This window comes from Polyergus mexicanus, unplaced genomic scaffold (genome assembly GCF_030449975.1).
Source record: "Polyergus mexicanus isolate NDT 795.1 unplaced genomic scaffold, iyPolMexi1.0 SCAF_1, whole genome shotgun sequence".
Lineage (NCBI taxonomy): Eukaryota > Metazoa > Arthropoda > Insecta > Hymenoptera > Formicidae > Polyergus > Polyergus mexicanus.
Genome location: NW_027223321.1, coordinates 5,640,090 through 5,655,708, shown reverse-complemented (window position 1 = coordinate 5,655,708; position 15,619 = coordinate 5,640,090). Strand labels below are relative to the sequence as shown.

Below are 15,619 nucleotides of genomic sequence, written 5' to 3'. Positions count from 1 at the left end.
AAGCAGTGGTATCAACGCAGAGTACTCTCTGACTACTAGTTTTTATTGATTATCGCTGTTTGGTCACTTTTGTAGAAGTGTAATTATCGTGATAAGAGTGTGTGTGCTCAGTGCATTTCGCAGAATGCTCTTTTACTTTGATATTTTCCATAGATACATCCATATGTATATTCTCTTCTAGTGATAAATATATTTATAATTTATAGTCCGCCGTTGCGTCATTCCAATTAAAACACTCGATTATGTAACTGCCCGATTGTTATAAAACTTCTGAACTGTCGACTGTATTAGTATTTTACAAATATATTAACTATTTTATATATATATTTTTTACATATATATTTAATAGTTGATTATCATAATTATTAAGATGTGCACACATAATTAAAATACATTCAACGTAATGGAGCATTCTGTGCAAATAAATTTACACATATATTTATAACGTGAATGCTATCATAGATTGGCTTCAATCAAATCTGTTATCACGGCTATTGCCACTATTATCTTGATTATTATTATCATCGCTATCTTTTATTATTAATGCAATTGTACATTTATTGTCGTAACTATTGTCTGTCGGCTTCGCGATAAGACGAATACCTAAAGAGAATTTATCGACCGTTTATTAAATAATTAATTATTGCTATTATATCTATATCGTGTCGTCTTTATATCGCGCGTCACCTGTGTCTAAGACGCGTGTCACGAATGGAAATCCTAGCTTTCCTTTTATACAGTTCAACGTCGACGATATTCTATCGATGTTGATGTCCAGAATAAAGCATTTTTCGCAGATTTTTATTTTCTTTACGATTTATTTCCTATGTCGAATCTCTAATTTCTCGCCCGTCTTAAATATTTTTCTTTAAACGATAAAACGCGGATTAGCAATAATTATAAGTTAACTTTATTAATAATCGGTTGCACTAACAAACTTTTAATTGTAATAAGTCAGCTGACTTTGTTGAATGATCCTTATCTCCTTTTAGAGATTTTAGGATTAATTATATAATACATAGATAAGAAAATAAACATTTATTTTAACGCTTAAACGTTTTAATGTAGATTGGTGTAATGATCTAAATAATTTTATTGTTATAATTCTATAATTATTCTTAAATATATTATACATATATAACTTTCCAAGAGTAAAAGAAGGAAGAATTTTGCAAGATTCGTACACATTCTTAGGCGCTAGACACAGGTCAGGCTAATTTATATCCATAAACCGAGCCAGTCTCAGATCACCGTCCCTTCCCTTCTCATTATACATCACTGTCGGGAACGAGCCGGACAAAAAAAAGATTCTTCCTTTTCTCGAGAAACTGTCCTCACTATTTTTCACGAGAAATTTCGTCCTTGACTCAACTTAACCGTCCGCGCTGCATCACGCGACTAGAGACGTTAGTGTCAGAGAAAACATATAAATCTGTAATGTTACAAGATGAAATATAATTATAAGAAATTCGGAGACTGCGCATGATTATTGATATTCAATAGTTATGTGATATATCAGGAATTTGTTTTTTACAAACAGATCTGTTTTCTATCGGAGGATGCAGTTTCTTGTTGCAATTTAGATATATGTTAGATATTTTGCTTGTTAATTGATTTCTGAAGGAATCACGATAATGAAAGCACGGTCTCCGAAGGAGGATTGTTAAAAAATTGATGAACGCGAGCGTCTAGTCGCGGTAGCGCATAGCTTTGACAATTTTTGCCAAAAGTAATTCTGTCCTTTCGAAGGAACTCGACACGGTCCTTCTGCACATTTAGCGTCCTTCATAAAGTTCCTCTATGTAAAAGGTTGCGTATCAGCATCATGAATATATTGATCGATGATTTATTACCTATATAAATAATTTCAATATCCGGCTGAAATAGGTCTTGTATATATATATATATATATATTTTTTTTTTTTTTTTTTTTTTTTTTTTTTTTTTTTTAAATAGATTTATACGAAGGAGGGAGAAGGCAATTAAGAGCCAGTGCGATAATTTGTACGCATATGTTTTATTACAATCAAATTACATTAACATTTTAAGTGATGATAGGCATAATCATAAAAAGCGTACGTTTTGATCCTTTTTTTGGATCATCTTCAGCGCAATTACAAAATAAATATAGTAATTAATATAAATAAAAATAATTAATATAAACATTCTGTGTCTAAACGATGTATCGAAACTCTTAACTTTTGAAATGGTGTACATTAAAAGACAAAAAATATAATTTGCAGACAGACACAGAATGTTTATATTATATTCATACAGATGTAATAGATAAATTAAAAATTGAATATCACGCCGTCTTATTTGTAAACACCCCTCTGTATTTGTATATACTTTATATATCGTGCGATATGAAAAGACTTGACATTCTGTCTCGAACGTTTGTTGTATGTAACATTTACCTTCTGTACAATATGTGTGACTCATTCAAGTTCGATATATTCGTATTATTAATTGCTTTTTTAAGGAGATCCTGAACTACCGACCGAACGCAATTTTTTGAATTTATCAGTTTTTGTAATATCTATACACAGAATTACAAATATTTTTACACGATTAAAATACGAAAAGTTAAAAAAATTTTTAGCTTTTTTCTTTTTTTAGCATAAAATCGACTGTCCCATAGAGCATTGATGTATGTACTTTAATCGTGTAAAAGTATTTGTAATTCTGTATAGGCATTACAAGAACTGGTAAATTCAAAAAATTGCGTAATCCAGGATCCCCTTAATGTAGTATATTTTATTGGACAGTCTCTCTTTATCTCGAAAGTTTATATAACATTTGCCTTCTGACGATATAAGTGACTCACTCTTATTCTGTATATTATTATTATTACATTTTTAATATAATATATTTAATTTACTTGTAATTGCGCTGAAGATGATTCAAAACAAGGATCAAAACGTATGTTTTTTTATGATTATGCCTATCATTAATTAATTAAAATGTTAATGTAATTTAGTTGTAAATATTTACCGCGCTGGCTCTTAATTCCCTTTGCTCTCCTCTTATATTCATAAGAGAGCTTTTATTAGTTTACTTTAGTAATAAACTTATATATTGTTTAAAAAAGATTGAAGAAAACGCAACCTGTGTACCGAATTATTTATCAAGATCGTGTTTAAGATTCTAAGCTAGAAAAAGCAAGAGAGAAACAGAACGAGTTTGAGACAAACCGAATTAAATAATTTAAAGAGAAAATCGAGAGGAGAGTACATTGTGAACAATAATATTAGAATCTGCCCCGTCGAAGATTGGTAAACGAGAAGGTAATTGGGCTGACGGACAGATTTATGCTCAAGGCTTCCACAAAAGTTCTTATTGCGTCCCGTCCGGCGAATCTCCCGATGGTGGTGCGTTTAGATACGTGAGACTAGGAGTAATAAAAGAAAGAGAGAAAAAATGTAAAACTCGCGAATAACGAGTCCGATTAGCTGTAACACGGCGTAGACTAAGAGATTAATCGACTGCGTAATGTGAAACTATTTCTCTAAGATTCGGAGAGAGAGAGAGAGAGAGAGATCTCTTGATGTAATGACATGCATAAGACGTCCCGACAACGTTGGATGTATCGCACTTTAATCGGGTCCATGTTGCACTTACGCGAAATATTTTTACACTTCGTCATTGACAGATATATATGTATCTCTTAGTAATAATTATCGATGAGCAAGCTGGATAGCATTACCAGATAGCATTTTGCGAATTTGTGAATTGTCATTAAACGGTATTATGTACATTCTTTCTTGTATATAGGTATTATTGCGGTAAAATATTTTATTTGTGGTATACAAAAAACTATAGAAATCATTTCTTTAATTTACGAAATAAGTTTCGAATGATGTTCACAAATTTGCAGAATGACATAACGTTCCAGTTGTTTACCTAAGTTATTAAGTATCTCCTTTTAAATCAAATTTTACTCGGAGAAATTATTTATTATTTTACTGTATTATGTTAATTATAGACGAGTTAAATATTATTAATTATATTTTAAGATATAGGATACGTGCATATAACTTAATTAATTTGATATTCTTCTAGTTGAAATTTTAGTAATCTTAATGTAGTAATATTTATGTATGTGTGTGGACTTGTATAATAACTATTTTTTATTTAACATATATTTAGAATTCAGTATTTTGTATTGCATTATGATCAGCGTGGAGGGAGACAGAGCTGATAAATTATTAGTAAGTTTTTTTTAGTTCAGTATTCATACTGTTCTCCATTGAAAGAAATATCTTTATCACGAAATTAGTTTTATATTGATCATGGACCCAGAACATTGTATGTTGTATTGTATATACTGTAAATGCACTCTAGCGTTACGGCATCAATAATACATTATATGAAAACGTACCAAATTTCGCAGAGATTAGCGAAAACGATTTATACATACATACATACATACATACATATATATATATATATACGAAAGTCTCAACTGAGCATTATATTTTCTTCGTAGCTATTATAGCACATTAATCGTTAAATCGTAAGAAAAAGAAAAAAAACATCCGGAACCAACCATTTATAGCAATCTCGTGATTTTTGTCCCGCGTTTATTGACAAATAATCAGAACGGAGACGCCAGTTTTAAATTAGATCGAATGTAGTTGTTAAGTAGATGTAGATGATTCAGTAATATTATTTACAGGTAAAAAATTTAAAAAAAGAATCTAAAAAAAAGAGAGAGAAAGAGACAAAGGTAGATATGAGTATTCAAGCCACACTCGTGGTACCTGGAGTTGACGTTTATTAAACAATAGTATATTATACGTAGTGGAGATTCTTTTTGTAACATAAAGTGAAATATAATCGTTTGTAACATGATTAAATTTTTATCATACATTCCTTATTATTATCGTAATTATCTATAAGAATATACGTGTATATATATATATATATATATATATATGTGTATATGCTTCGATATTATTTATTTTAATCTAATCTTATTTTAATCATACAAAGTCTTATGAAGAAAGTAGATCCAAAAATGCTATTAAATATTGCTAAATGATTATTTATAATTACGGCTATGTTATATTATAAAATGCAATATATTATATAGAAGGTGTTAAAAATGCCTTCTCTATCAGTTTAAATATTTTTGAAAAAGCCGATCTGGAACACTAAATACTGATCACGTGATGAATACACGAGTTGAGGTGCGTTCGGAAATTCTATCCGTGAAATAGAGTAGTATTTAATTGACCAATCAGGACAAAGAAATCGTTGCTCCTTCTTTGTCCTGATTGGTCGATTAAACGCTACTTTATCCTACAGGTAGGATTTTCGAACACGCACTTGATGCTCTGGATAGTGTGCATAATCTTTATGATTGTACAATTTTATGTATAGCAAAGACTAATAAAATAATTTAAAGCAATAAAGTCATAAGAGAAAAAGTCTAATAGTAAATGTGTTAGAGCAGTTTAAAAAAAGAAAAAATTATATAATTAATTGCTCTTGCATTTTACTTCTATTTATATAATTAAAATAATCACTATAATTGGAAGACTTGAAATGAATTAATTTACAATACCCGCAGAGACATTGCTAATCTTAATCTTTAATATAGTACACATTTTTATATCACTATTTATATAAGAAAATTACAATATTAATTTGCATTATGACATTTATCGAATATATACAAACTTTATCCGATAATCCTTACTTTGGTGCTGGTTTTGGTCTTTTTGGGATTGGAGCTGGAGCCGCTTTATTGAGAAAAGGAGCACAGTTTGGAGCTGTACTATTTAGGTATTTTATCAAACATTGTTCATATTTTGTAAACCATATTATTATTATTATTCTTTATTTATAGACGGCATTATATGATCACTCTGGAAGTGCCATGTCGTGATAAAAGTTATCAGTGGCTTCTACAATGGATCACGCATAAAGGTGCACAAAAGACGCAACATCTCTCTGTGGAGACTAGCTTTGAACAGAAAGAAACTGGTCATGTGAAAACCAAATATGACTTTATTCCAAGTATAGGTACTCATTTCTTCAGGTAAAAAGATATTGCTAAATACCTTTTAAACTTGTCTTTGACTTAATCATGATTTTATCCTATCTGTCGAAAGTTTTTTATTTTTTAATTAAACATTTCCTCATTTCTGCAGATATAAGGGGAACTGGATAAAAGTTGAAAGAACAAGGGAACAACAGACATTAGATCTACACATGGGTATACCATGGGAAACTGTACAATTGACAGCATTCGGCAGAGACAAAAGCATATATTTTAGTATTCTTGAAGAAGGTTGAGGTTCTTGCAAAATATATTTATAGATATATTATATAACAAATCAAGAAATCAGAGGCAATTCTTAATTCGTATAGCCAGACAAATGGCTTTGAAAGAGCACGAGGGAAAGACTATAATGTACACTGCCATGGGAAGTGAGTGGCGACAGTTTGGACATGCTAGGAAGAAGAGACCATTAGAATCTGTCGTTTTGGATACCGGCATTTCCGAGAGAATAGTAAGCGATTGTCAGGAATTTATCGATAATCCGTCATGGTACAGTGAAAGAGGTATGCAAACTTAAATCTGTTTGCCGTTCTGATTGCAAACACCTGATATATCAATAATATTAAAAATTGATGTGGTTTCTTCCTGCATTACTTTTTCTGATAAAAGTCAATTTTTCCAGGGATTCCGTATCGCAGAGGCTATTTGTTACATGGACCTCCGGGATGTGGAAAGTCTTCATACATTACTGCATTGGCTGGGGAATTGGAGCGCGGTATTTGCGTTTTAAACTTATCCGAGAGAGGCCTAACAGATGACAGATTAAATCATTTATTAGCGGTGGCTCCACAGCAGACTATTATCCTGCTCGAGGATATTGACGCTGCTTTTAGTAGTAGAGAAGAAACTAAAGAAGGTATATATACTCCTGGAAACAGGAAATATAATACAAAAATCTATTATTTATCATGTTACTTTGATTTATATTTGTTTCCAATATTTTAGTTAAAGCAGCATATGATGGTCTCAATAGAGTAACATTTAGCGGTTTATTGAACTGCTTAGATGGTGTAGCCTCTACAGAAGCTAGGATATTATTTATGACAACTAATTATTTAGACAGATTAGATCCTGCACTTGTTAGACCAGGCAGAGTCGATGTTAAAGAATACATTGGTACGTACATAAAAAAACAGAAAAGAAATGGTTAAATAAAAAGCTAAAAGAAACTTATATAATAATCTCAATATACTATCAAATATACATTCTTTTTTTCAGGTTGGTGTAGCACAAGTCAAATCGAACAAATGTTTCTACGATTCTATAAGGAACCAGGTAAAGATCCTAGTGTGCTTGCAAAAAAATTTGCAGAGAACATTATGTCCTTTAAAAGAAACGTTAGTCCGGCGCAGATTCAAGGATACTTTATGTTCCACAAAAATAATCCCGAGGCGGTCATAAATAATGTTACACAAATTTGGGAACTTGCATGATGAAAGATGAAACTGTAGCTATATTTCGAAGTAAAAGTATATGATTGTGATTAATGTATATGCAATTGATTTAATATCCCTCTTCTGTACAAAGATACTTTATCATTTATAAAGAAGACCAACATATATAGTATGGAGAGTGAATAATAATCATTTTTATTTTTATTTTATAAAATAGATATAAAACGAGTGAGATCTCAATGAGAACGTTGTTGAAAATATTTCTATTAATTTTATAATACTTCACGATGTATTTAAAAATTAAAGGAATGTTGTGTGTCTGTGTGTGTATCACATATTGTAAGAACACGATATATTTATTTATAAAATGTAAGTGTACATAATACTCTTTTGAGTATTATTATGCGAAATGAAAAAATGGACATTTAAAATATCAAACAAAATCTTTCTACAATATTTCATACTTCTCGTGTGTAATTCTCTCTAGTGCACTACTTTGCATTTGTACCACCAGTAATTGTATATGGACGAACTATATGAATACTGCTTTGTAAAAAAGAAGAAAAAAACGTAAGTATTTTAACAAAACTTTCTTGCAATATAGATACTGATTCTTAATCAGACGCTATTTGTTAGAAAAGCTGGCAAGCTTATGTGTGTAGAAAACAGTAACAGTCTTATAATAACATATATTTATATAATGGCAATACTATGTTTATCATTAAAAAAATGATATACATATAGTATACAAATATAAGTATGATAGAAAAGGCAGTTTATAGAATAAATGTAAGTATTTTGGCAGCCTGTTTGAAATTGATTTACTACGCATTTTTCTGACTGGAACATGCCAATTTGTACTATAATTTCAAAGCAGATTCATATATGTTATAATTAAAAATATATATCATAGAATATACATTTTATCTGAAATCATCTATGAATACTCTCACAAGAAAAAAAAGATAGCACATATATCGAAAATAGATCTATTGCTGAGGGTTTGCTAAAAAGTGTTTTCTCGGTCTTTCTATCCTCTATGTAATTATTGATAAGTAGTTTTAACTGTTAAATCAACAGATATCTATACTTTCTACTAAATTCATTTGATATTCAGATTTGTTCTCTCTCTCTCTTTCTCATTAAAAATAACATAAAAAGTTCTTGATTTAATGAAGCCTAATCATATCGTATAAATATCGATTTTTAATATATTTAATACGATTTCTGATTACGACTCCATATTATTTAAAGAGACGATATATCATAGCAAAATAAACATCGTGATGTACATTTTTGCTACTCTAGACGATTCTATATGCATTCTATATGTACATGTTATCGCGTCTTTATGCTGATTCATTTAAATTGATCTAAATGCACTGCATGCTATTATAAAAATTCTTAAGTTAATATAATTTTTTCTCACAAATATAACAATAAACTCACCAAAACTTTCTTGTTGCACATGTACAGAGATTGTATCTTCTAATATTGCAATTTATGCACAAGTTAAACTGCGCAAAAGAATTCCTAATGTAAAATTGACAGGATCTGTGTATCACTGATTCTCAAATGTTTTTGGAGTTTTCTTTTTATAAAAACAAAATACTGTAATACTTTAGATCGCTAAACGCGAGATTTCGCTCAAATGCATACTTCCTTTTCATTCAATTATGTTGCACGTGATTTAGATTGTCATTACTGATATTTAAAAACTCCAAATGTATGGCTCGTAATTTAGAGGATCCGTTTGTTCCATGTGACTGTTACCACCGACCATACACGACGGATAAGTGACACCGGAATTGCTCGCCACAGACGGAATTATGGTCGGTGCTAGCCTGCAGTCTGGTCTCTGCGGCATTATTGGACCCATCGGCTGCTGCTGCATTGGTTGCGGCACCGGTGGTGGTGGTGGTGGTGGTGGTGGCGGAGGTAGTTGCGGCAGTGCGCTTATATTATGCACCGTTGTCATTACGTTAGGGGCTGAAGCGTAATTCGTCACTGAAGAAGAATGATTTTAAAGATAATTAATTTCTCTTCGAATGTGTGTTATATATTATAAGATATTATGATATTATGATATTTTGACGCTTACTGTTTCCAGGATTGTGGAACGATAACACAGTTTGTTCTGGTATTATGTTCACTGGAGGCGGAGCCGGTTTTGATGTCGACGATTCGTCGTTCTTCTTTTTCCGCGCAATGCGTTTCTGATTGCTGTTCGTTATCAGGTCACGTCTTTTATTACCAGCACTCTTCTTTTTTTTTTCTCCGGGCATTTTTGGTTTGTTAGGACGATTACCACTCGGTTGCCACAAGTGAACAGTGTGGACTGCATTTCCTTCTCTAAAAAAAAAAAAAAGATATCACATTTAAATTAATTTCAATGATGAATTTCCTAGGGTGAATTAGTCTATATTCTGTAGTTTATCTCTTTTTAGATAAAAATTCTGAAGAAATTTCTGGGGAATTTCTTCGCGTTTATAAAGGAAAAATATAAAAATAACATAATTTATAATCTAACCCTTGCTTTTTGCCTAATTTCCAGCTGTGTATCCCAGCTTTATGAAGCCTCTCTCTAATTGTATCCACGCTGCATTTTAGACCTAGCGCAGGCGCTACGTATTTAGCGGCGGTAAGAGGATGCTGAGTCGCCATCGCGACGATGGCCTCGTCTTGCTCCTTAGTAGTGATCCGACGTCGGCCCTTTCGTTCCTTGGTTTGCACATTGCCTTCCTTATGCCAACGTTCTAACCATCTTTTAACAGTACGTTCCTGATTAATTCAAAATCACGTCCATGTAAATCTCCTGCATTAATTTTTCTCGAGTTCGTAATATAACTTTCATATCTATATGATAGATGTCAGAGATCTACAATATAATTTAATATAGAATAAACTCAAAGAGTAATATTTTACATACCGATCTATCGATCGCCAGAGCAATAGACAGAGTCGACAATCCGGCTTCAGACATTCCAATCATGCGATTTCTAATCTCCACACTAGTCTCCAATGTCCCTTTCGCTTTGCCACCCTTCTTCTTCTTTTTTTGCCGTTCCGATTCAGATTTTCTATTACTTTTCCTCGACAATTCCTTGTTCTGCTGAGGCTCGCAAGACGATTGACTATTCTCGTTAGAACTACAAGAACTATCAGATATTATGTTCGCGTTCGTCTGCTCCGGGCTAGATATGCTAGAGTGTAAGCTTTGCTGTTGAATCTGATGCTCCACCGGTAATTGCTGCTGATCGAGATTATGATGATGAGTATTCTGAATATTCTGCTGATGCGATTGATCCTGCAATCGCGACTGCTCTTGCACATGCTGCTGGGTTTGTTGGGCATGATGCTGTTGCTGTTCCTGCTGCGTGTGCAGTTCTTGCAGTTGCTGCTGTTGCGGCAAAGAGTGCTCATGGGATATCGGTTGTCCCTACGAGCAATACATATGAATAGTTCGTGATACACAATCCACTTTACTATATATAATATATATTACAATAACATTTTTTAAAACAAGCTAACTATAAGAAACAAACCTGTGGGTAATGATGACTGCCTTGTACTAAATCTAATGGCCAATTCTGTACCATATTCAATCCCGGATGTTGATAGATGGATTGCGATTGTTGCGCCAGGCCCAACGCGGTACCAAATTCCGTCTGGCTCGTTGATAAGGGTTGCGCAGAAGGTTGCATTTCGGTGGCTTGAGGTGCGGAAGGCGGTGGTGGAAGATTTTGCTGAGGAAATACGAATTCTTGTTCTTGTTGCTGCTGCGGCTGCTGCTCGGTATTTTGGTTTTGCTTTAGAGTCTCGGGTAATGCACCATCATCGACGTATAATTCTAGAAATTTGATTTTCTTCGATGAATTTTTCTTCTTAGTGGTACTATTCTTCTCGGACTTGCTCGAGTCTTTGGAAGTTTTCTTCTTGCCCAATTGGGTGCCGGTTGGTCGCCATACTGCCTGCTGAATCGCTGCGCCATCCGCTTCACTGTTGATGGAGATAATTGTGTAATTAGACGAGAAAAAGAGAGACATTAATAGCAAAACTATATTTTTACACATACACATAAATAAAATTATATAAATAAACATAAATAAAATATAAATAAAATAACATAAATAAAATTTGCCTTTTCAATTTTAAATATATTCTGATATTTTATTTAATAAATTTGATTAAAATGAGCAACATTACACATATACTTGTGACTGTTATATATAAATATCATAATCTGTACTACATATAATAATTAAGACCAAAGAAACAAAATAAAATTTATTCAATCTGTCTCTAATGTATATTTCTATATATATTATTCTTTTTATTATTTTTTTGTCGTGAAATAATATGAAAGAGCCTTAAGCCAATCAAAATCCTGTACTTAAAAATACAAACCCCAACGGAATCCTTTGCATATATTTGCGAGAAGGACTCCAATTGTGAATCCCGGCTTTATGCAGCCTTTCTCTCACAGTATCTACGGAACAAGTAAGACCTAACGCTGGAAGCACTGCTTTTGCTGCTGTTATGGGTGTTTGAGTAGCTAGACGAACAATTGCTTCATCCTGTTCTGTAGTAGTGGCTCTTTTGCGACCGCATCGTTCCCGTGTCTCTACTGTACCTTCCTTGTCAAATCTATTCAACCATCTCTTCACCGTACGTTGCTACAACACAATCGTGTTACAATAAGGCGAGTTCTATAATATACTGGGTTGCGCAACACAAAATCAAGACAGGGTAATCAAAAGCTAAAATATTCTTACAGTTTAAATTAGAAAAATTAAAGTCGGTTTAATACGCAGAGCAATTACTTCAATTATTAATAAGAATTGTTAAACTAGACATTGTATGCAAAACAAGATTTATATACCGAGCAATTGATCGCGGCAGCGATTTCTCGCAGACCCAGACCAGCCTCGTACATTCCCACCATCCGATTCCTTAATTCGGGGGTCGTCTCGTGGACGCCTCTCGTCTTGCCCATCTTAGCTGACCTTACGAGGCTCAGAGATTTAAATCGCACGCGACGTGTGACGTACGTGAAGGAACGCGAACCACGTGACGTGGAGGCGACCGAACGTGGCTTTCGTCGAGTTTGAATTCCCTTCAAGACTCGAGGCCGATCTCGCGGTCACTCGCGAGCATCCTGGACGAGCTCGATCCACGGTGATGATATTCTCGGACTACGACGGTAGCAGCCAAGATCAATTCCACGGCGAACGCCGTCGTTTCCTGATCGCCGACATTGTCCCTCGATTCCCGGTCGCCTTGCAAATTTTAACGGCTGCGGAGCCACGACAAACTTACCGCGGCCACCTCGCCGGCTCTTCCTCGTCGAGACGCGCCTCCCGTCCCGCGCGACAACAAGGAACACTCGCCGCGGTCAATACAACTGCCACTACTGTCCGCGCTGCCTGAGTACAGTCAGTCGAGATTCTTTTGTCCCCGTTCGACGCGTCTCTCGGTCGCAACCGGGACGCTGACGGCGTCGCGACGCCGTGACGTATGTGAGGAAAGCGGCGTCGACATATGGTATATCGTCGATCTGGATCGTCGAGGATCTTCGCTTTCCAATTATTCCGCGAGCTGGAAATCTCGCGAGTATAAGTTGTCAATTAGAATCCCGCGGACTGTACCAAGAATGGCGCGGTACATTCCGCGGAGATCGATCCGCGAAAGACAGATTGTCATTTTGGACGAGATTCTTGGCAAAATGATTACATAATGCGCGACAGGCGTTAATTATTAATCTTCCTAATCTTGTCTAAATCGCTGCCAAAACGAATCGCAAAATGACATTGTTATGGTCAATACTTGATCCGACAATAGAATAGACAATATTTATTCCGTGGACTATACCAAGCGGGAAAAGTACAGTCGGTGGAAGGGTTATGTCGCAAGCCGCGCGAATTTCTCCATCGAAATGCCATGTCAATTGATTCGCCATTTACTTTGACATGAATATAATATATTTGTACGGCGCAATATTCCTTCAAATATTTTTAATTATATCGGCTGAAAGCGATTAATCATTGATCGCCATAATGTCGACGCGTCTACAATTGCATTGTTGCGTTCGATGGTCAATAATTTCGCGGGCGGCTGTACCGGAGAAGTGAGGTTATTCCGAGTTCGCACTCGGGCGTGCTCGCCCACCTTCGCCGGAATTATATTGACCCACAAAACTCTTCCCTCGCACGAACCACGTGTCAGCTGCGTTTTTACGAGACATGAATCAGCAAACACCACGTGAAAATATGGTAGAACTATCGGTTTCTGCTTCCTTCATGTTATATCTTCACATTTTTTATATTTAGAACGAAATAAATAACGAATTATATATAATTATATATAATATATATATTTGGTATTCCCACATATATATTAAGAAATGCAAATTAAAAAAATATTTATTAGACCTAATATCTATTAAACTTAAAATAGTAGTATATATTATACAATTGCACTCATAAGTATTTTGACCAAGAGATTTTTTCATATATCTTTATTTATAATTAGTATCGTAAATAAGTAATGCACACGAACAAAAAAGTTATCCAATTGTTTGGATAACAAAAATAAATATTATTAATTTTTTTTATAACAAAAAAACTAGGTTTAATACTCTCAAAAATATTTGTCAAAATACTTACGAGTCAAGCGAATAATGAAAACGAAAAATTAAAAGTATTAATTGCTTGATAATTCTTATTGATTTGTAATTCGAGCATAATATATGTTTTTTATCAGATTACATTGATCTTTAGTCGTGCGCGCTCCAAAAACTGTTTGTCAAAATACTTATGAGCACACAACTGCATGTATATACAATATAAAATGTTTTAGATAGTAAAAATTCTTACTACATTTTTAAATAATCACTCAGCTTCTTTCACGAACCTTGTCAGTTATGGATATGTTTAATATCTTTTAATAAAATAATATTTAATGAGTTAAATGATTTAATTATTTAATTTTATATTTATATGTTATCATGTAGTATGATTATTATCGCGGCGAGAGAAATTATTTATTGGTGATGCAAGAATTGACAACAAAACAGCTGATTTGATCTGGGAAAATCACATTGTAAATCTGATTGCATCCGATACTATCCGATACACGTATATGTGTGTGTACTAAAATGCCTATGTGTATTTTTATTGTATAATAATAAAATAATAAAAATAACCACGCGTGCGCACGTGTGTGTCTGTGTGCGTGTGTAAAAAGGAAAGTTATGTATACGTTGTATATACATTATGTAATTGTATAATACTGTTATGTACTGTTTTGTTAATTACTTATGTAATTATGTAATTATATAATTTTTAAAAAATTAAATAAACTATATTAATAATACAAAACGTCTTTTGATTGAATATACCCATCCATTCCAATACATTCTGTCGTGCCACAAATACCTCTTTTTGTTAATTATACATTTTCTTGATACGTTTTTGCCAATTCTTCATTCTTAGGATTTCTGAACTGCATTTGTTGGCATCATATCAGGAGAACATAATTATAGCAAGAAGGTAGTTGTACAAACTAAAATTTTAAAAAGTTCGAAATTTCGAAGCTTTGAAATGCGCAAAAGTATCAGGAGAACATGATCAGCAAAGAAGTGGCGTATCAGGAAAACATACCTAGCAAGAAAGTGGCACAAACTAAAAATTTTAAAAGCCCGAAAATTTAAAGCTTTGAAATGCGCAAAGGTATCAGGAGAACATGATCAGTAAAGAGGTGGCGTATCAGGAAAACATAACTAGCAAGAAAGTGGCACAAACTAAAATTTTAAAAAGTCCGAAATTTCGAAGCTTTGAAATGCACAAAAGTATCAGGAGAACATGATCAGCAAAGAAGTGGCGTATCAGGAAAACATAACTAGCAAGAAAGTGGCACAAACTAAAATTTAAAAAGCCCGAAAATTTAAAGCTTTGAAATGCGTAAAGGTATCAGGAGAACATGATTAGCAAAGAAGTGGCGCATCAGGAGAAAATAACCAGCAAGAAGGTGGCACAAATTAAAATTTTAAAAAGCCTGAGAATTTGAAGCTTTGAAATATGCAAAGGTATGAAAGGTCTTTTTTTGCGAAGAAAGAGAAAAATGGATTATGCATTCCCACCGGCCAGTCTGGTGA

General features: G+C 33.5%; 2 protein-coding genes across 2 annotated transcripts; one reads left to right on the top strand and one right to left on the bottom strand.

Annotated features, from left to right (window-relative positions):
* Nucleotides 1-5,394: 5,394 nt before the first annotated feature.
* Nucleotides 5,395-7,675, top strand: Bcs1 (Bcs1 chaperone). The gene is made up of 7 exons (XM_070296073.1): nt 5,395-5,790; nt 5,855-6,046; nt 6,159-6,298; nt 6,379-6,573; nt 6,693-6,926; nt 7,016-7,186; nt 7,289-7,675. Exons 1-7 carry the CDS (start codon nt 5,660-5,662, stop codon nt 7,501-7,503), a joined length of 1,278 nt encoding a protein of 425 aa, XP_070152174.1. The 5' UTR covers nt 5,395-5,659; the 3' UTR covers nt 7,504-7,675.
* A 1,070-nt stretch (nt 7,676-8,745) lies between these two features.
* LOC138933393 (uncharacterized) lies at nt 8,746-13,250 on the bottom strand. The gene is made up of 7 exons (XM_070296063.1): nt 12,347-13,250; nt 11,872-12,140; nt 11,010-11,463; nt 10,394-10,903; nt 9,995-10,245; nt 9,566-9,816; nt 8,746-9,471 (listed from the first exon to the last, which is right to left on the bottom strand). The coding sequence occupies exons 1-7, from the start codon at nt 12,458-12,460 to the stop codon at nt 9,176-9,178; spliced, it is 2,145 nt and encodes a 714-aa protein (XP_070152164.1). The 5' UTR covers nt 12,461-13,250; the 3' UTR covers nt 8,746-9,175.
* Nucleotides 13,251-15,619: the final 2,369 nt, after the last annotated feature.

Coding starts and splice junctions, on each gene's coding strand:
- LOC138933393 (XM_070296063.1), bottom strand. CDS start 12,460: ATGGGCAAGACGAGAGGCGTCCACGAGACGACCCCCGAATTAAGGAAT. Junction 12,141..12,346: donor CTGCCGCGATCAATTGCTCG/GTATATAAATCT, acceptor ATTGTGTTGTAG/CAACGTACGGTGAAGAGATG. Junction 11,464..11,871: donor ATGCAAAGGATTCCGTTGGG/GTTTGTATTTTT, acceptor CTCCATCAACAG/TGAAGCGGATGGCGCAGCGA.
- Bcs1 (XM_070296073.1), top strand. CDS start 5,660: ATGACATTTATCGAATATATACAAACTTTATCCGATAATCCTTACTTT. Junction 5,791..5,854: donor TTTGGAGCTGTACTATTTAG/GTATTTTATCAA, acceptor CTTTATTTATAG/ACGGCATTATATGATCACTC. Junction 7,187..7,288: donor CGATGTTAAAGAATACATTG/GTACGTACATAA, acceptor TCTTTTTTTCAG/GTTGGTGTAGCACAAGTCAA.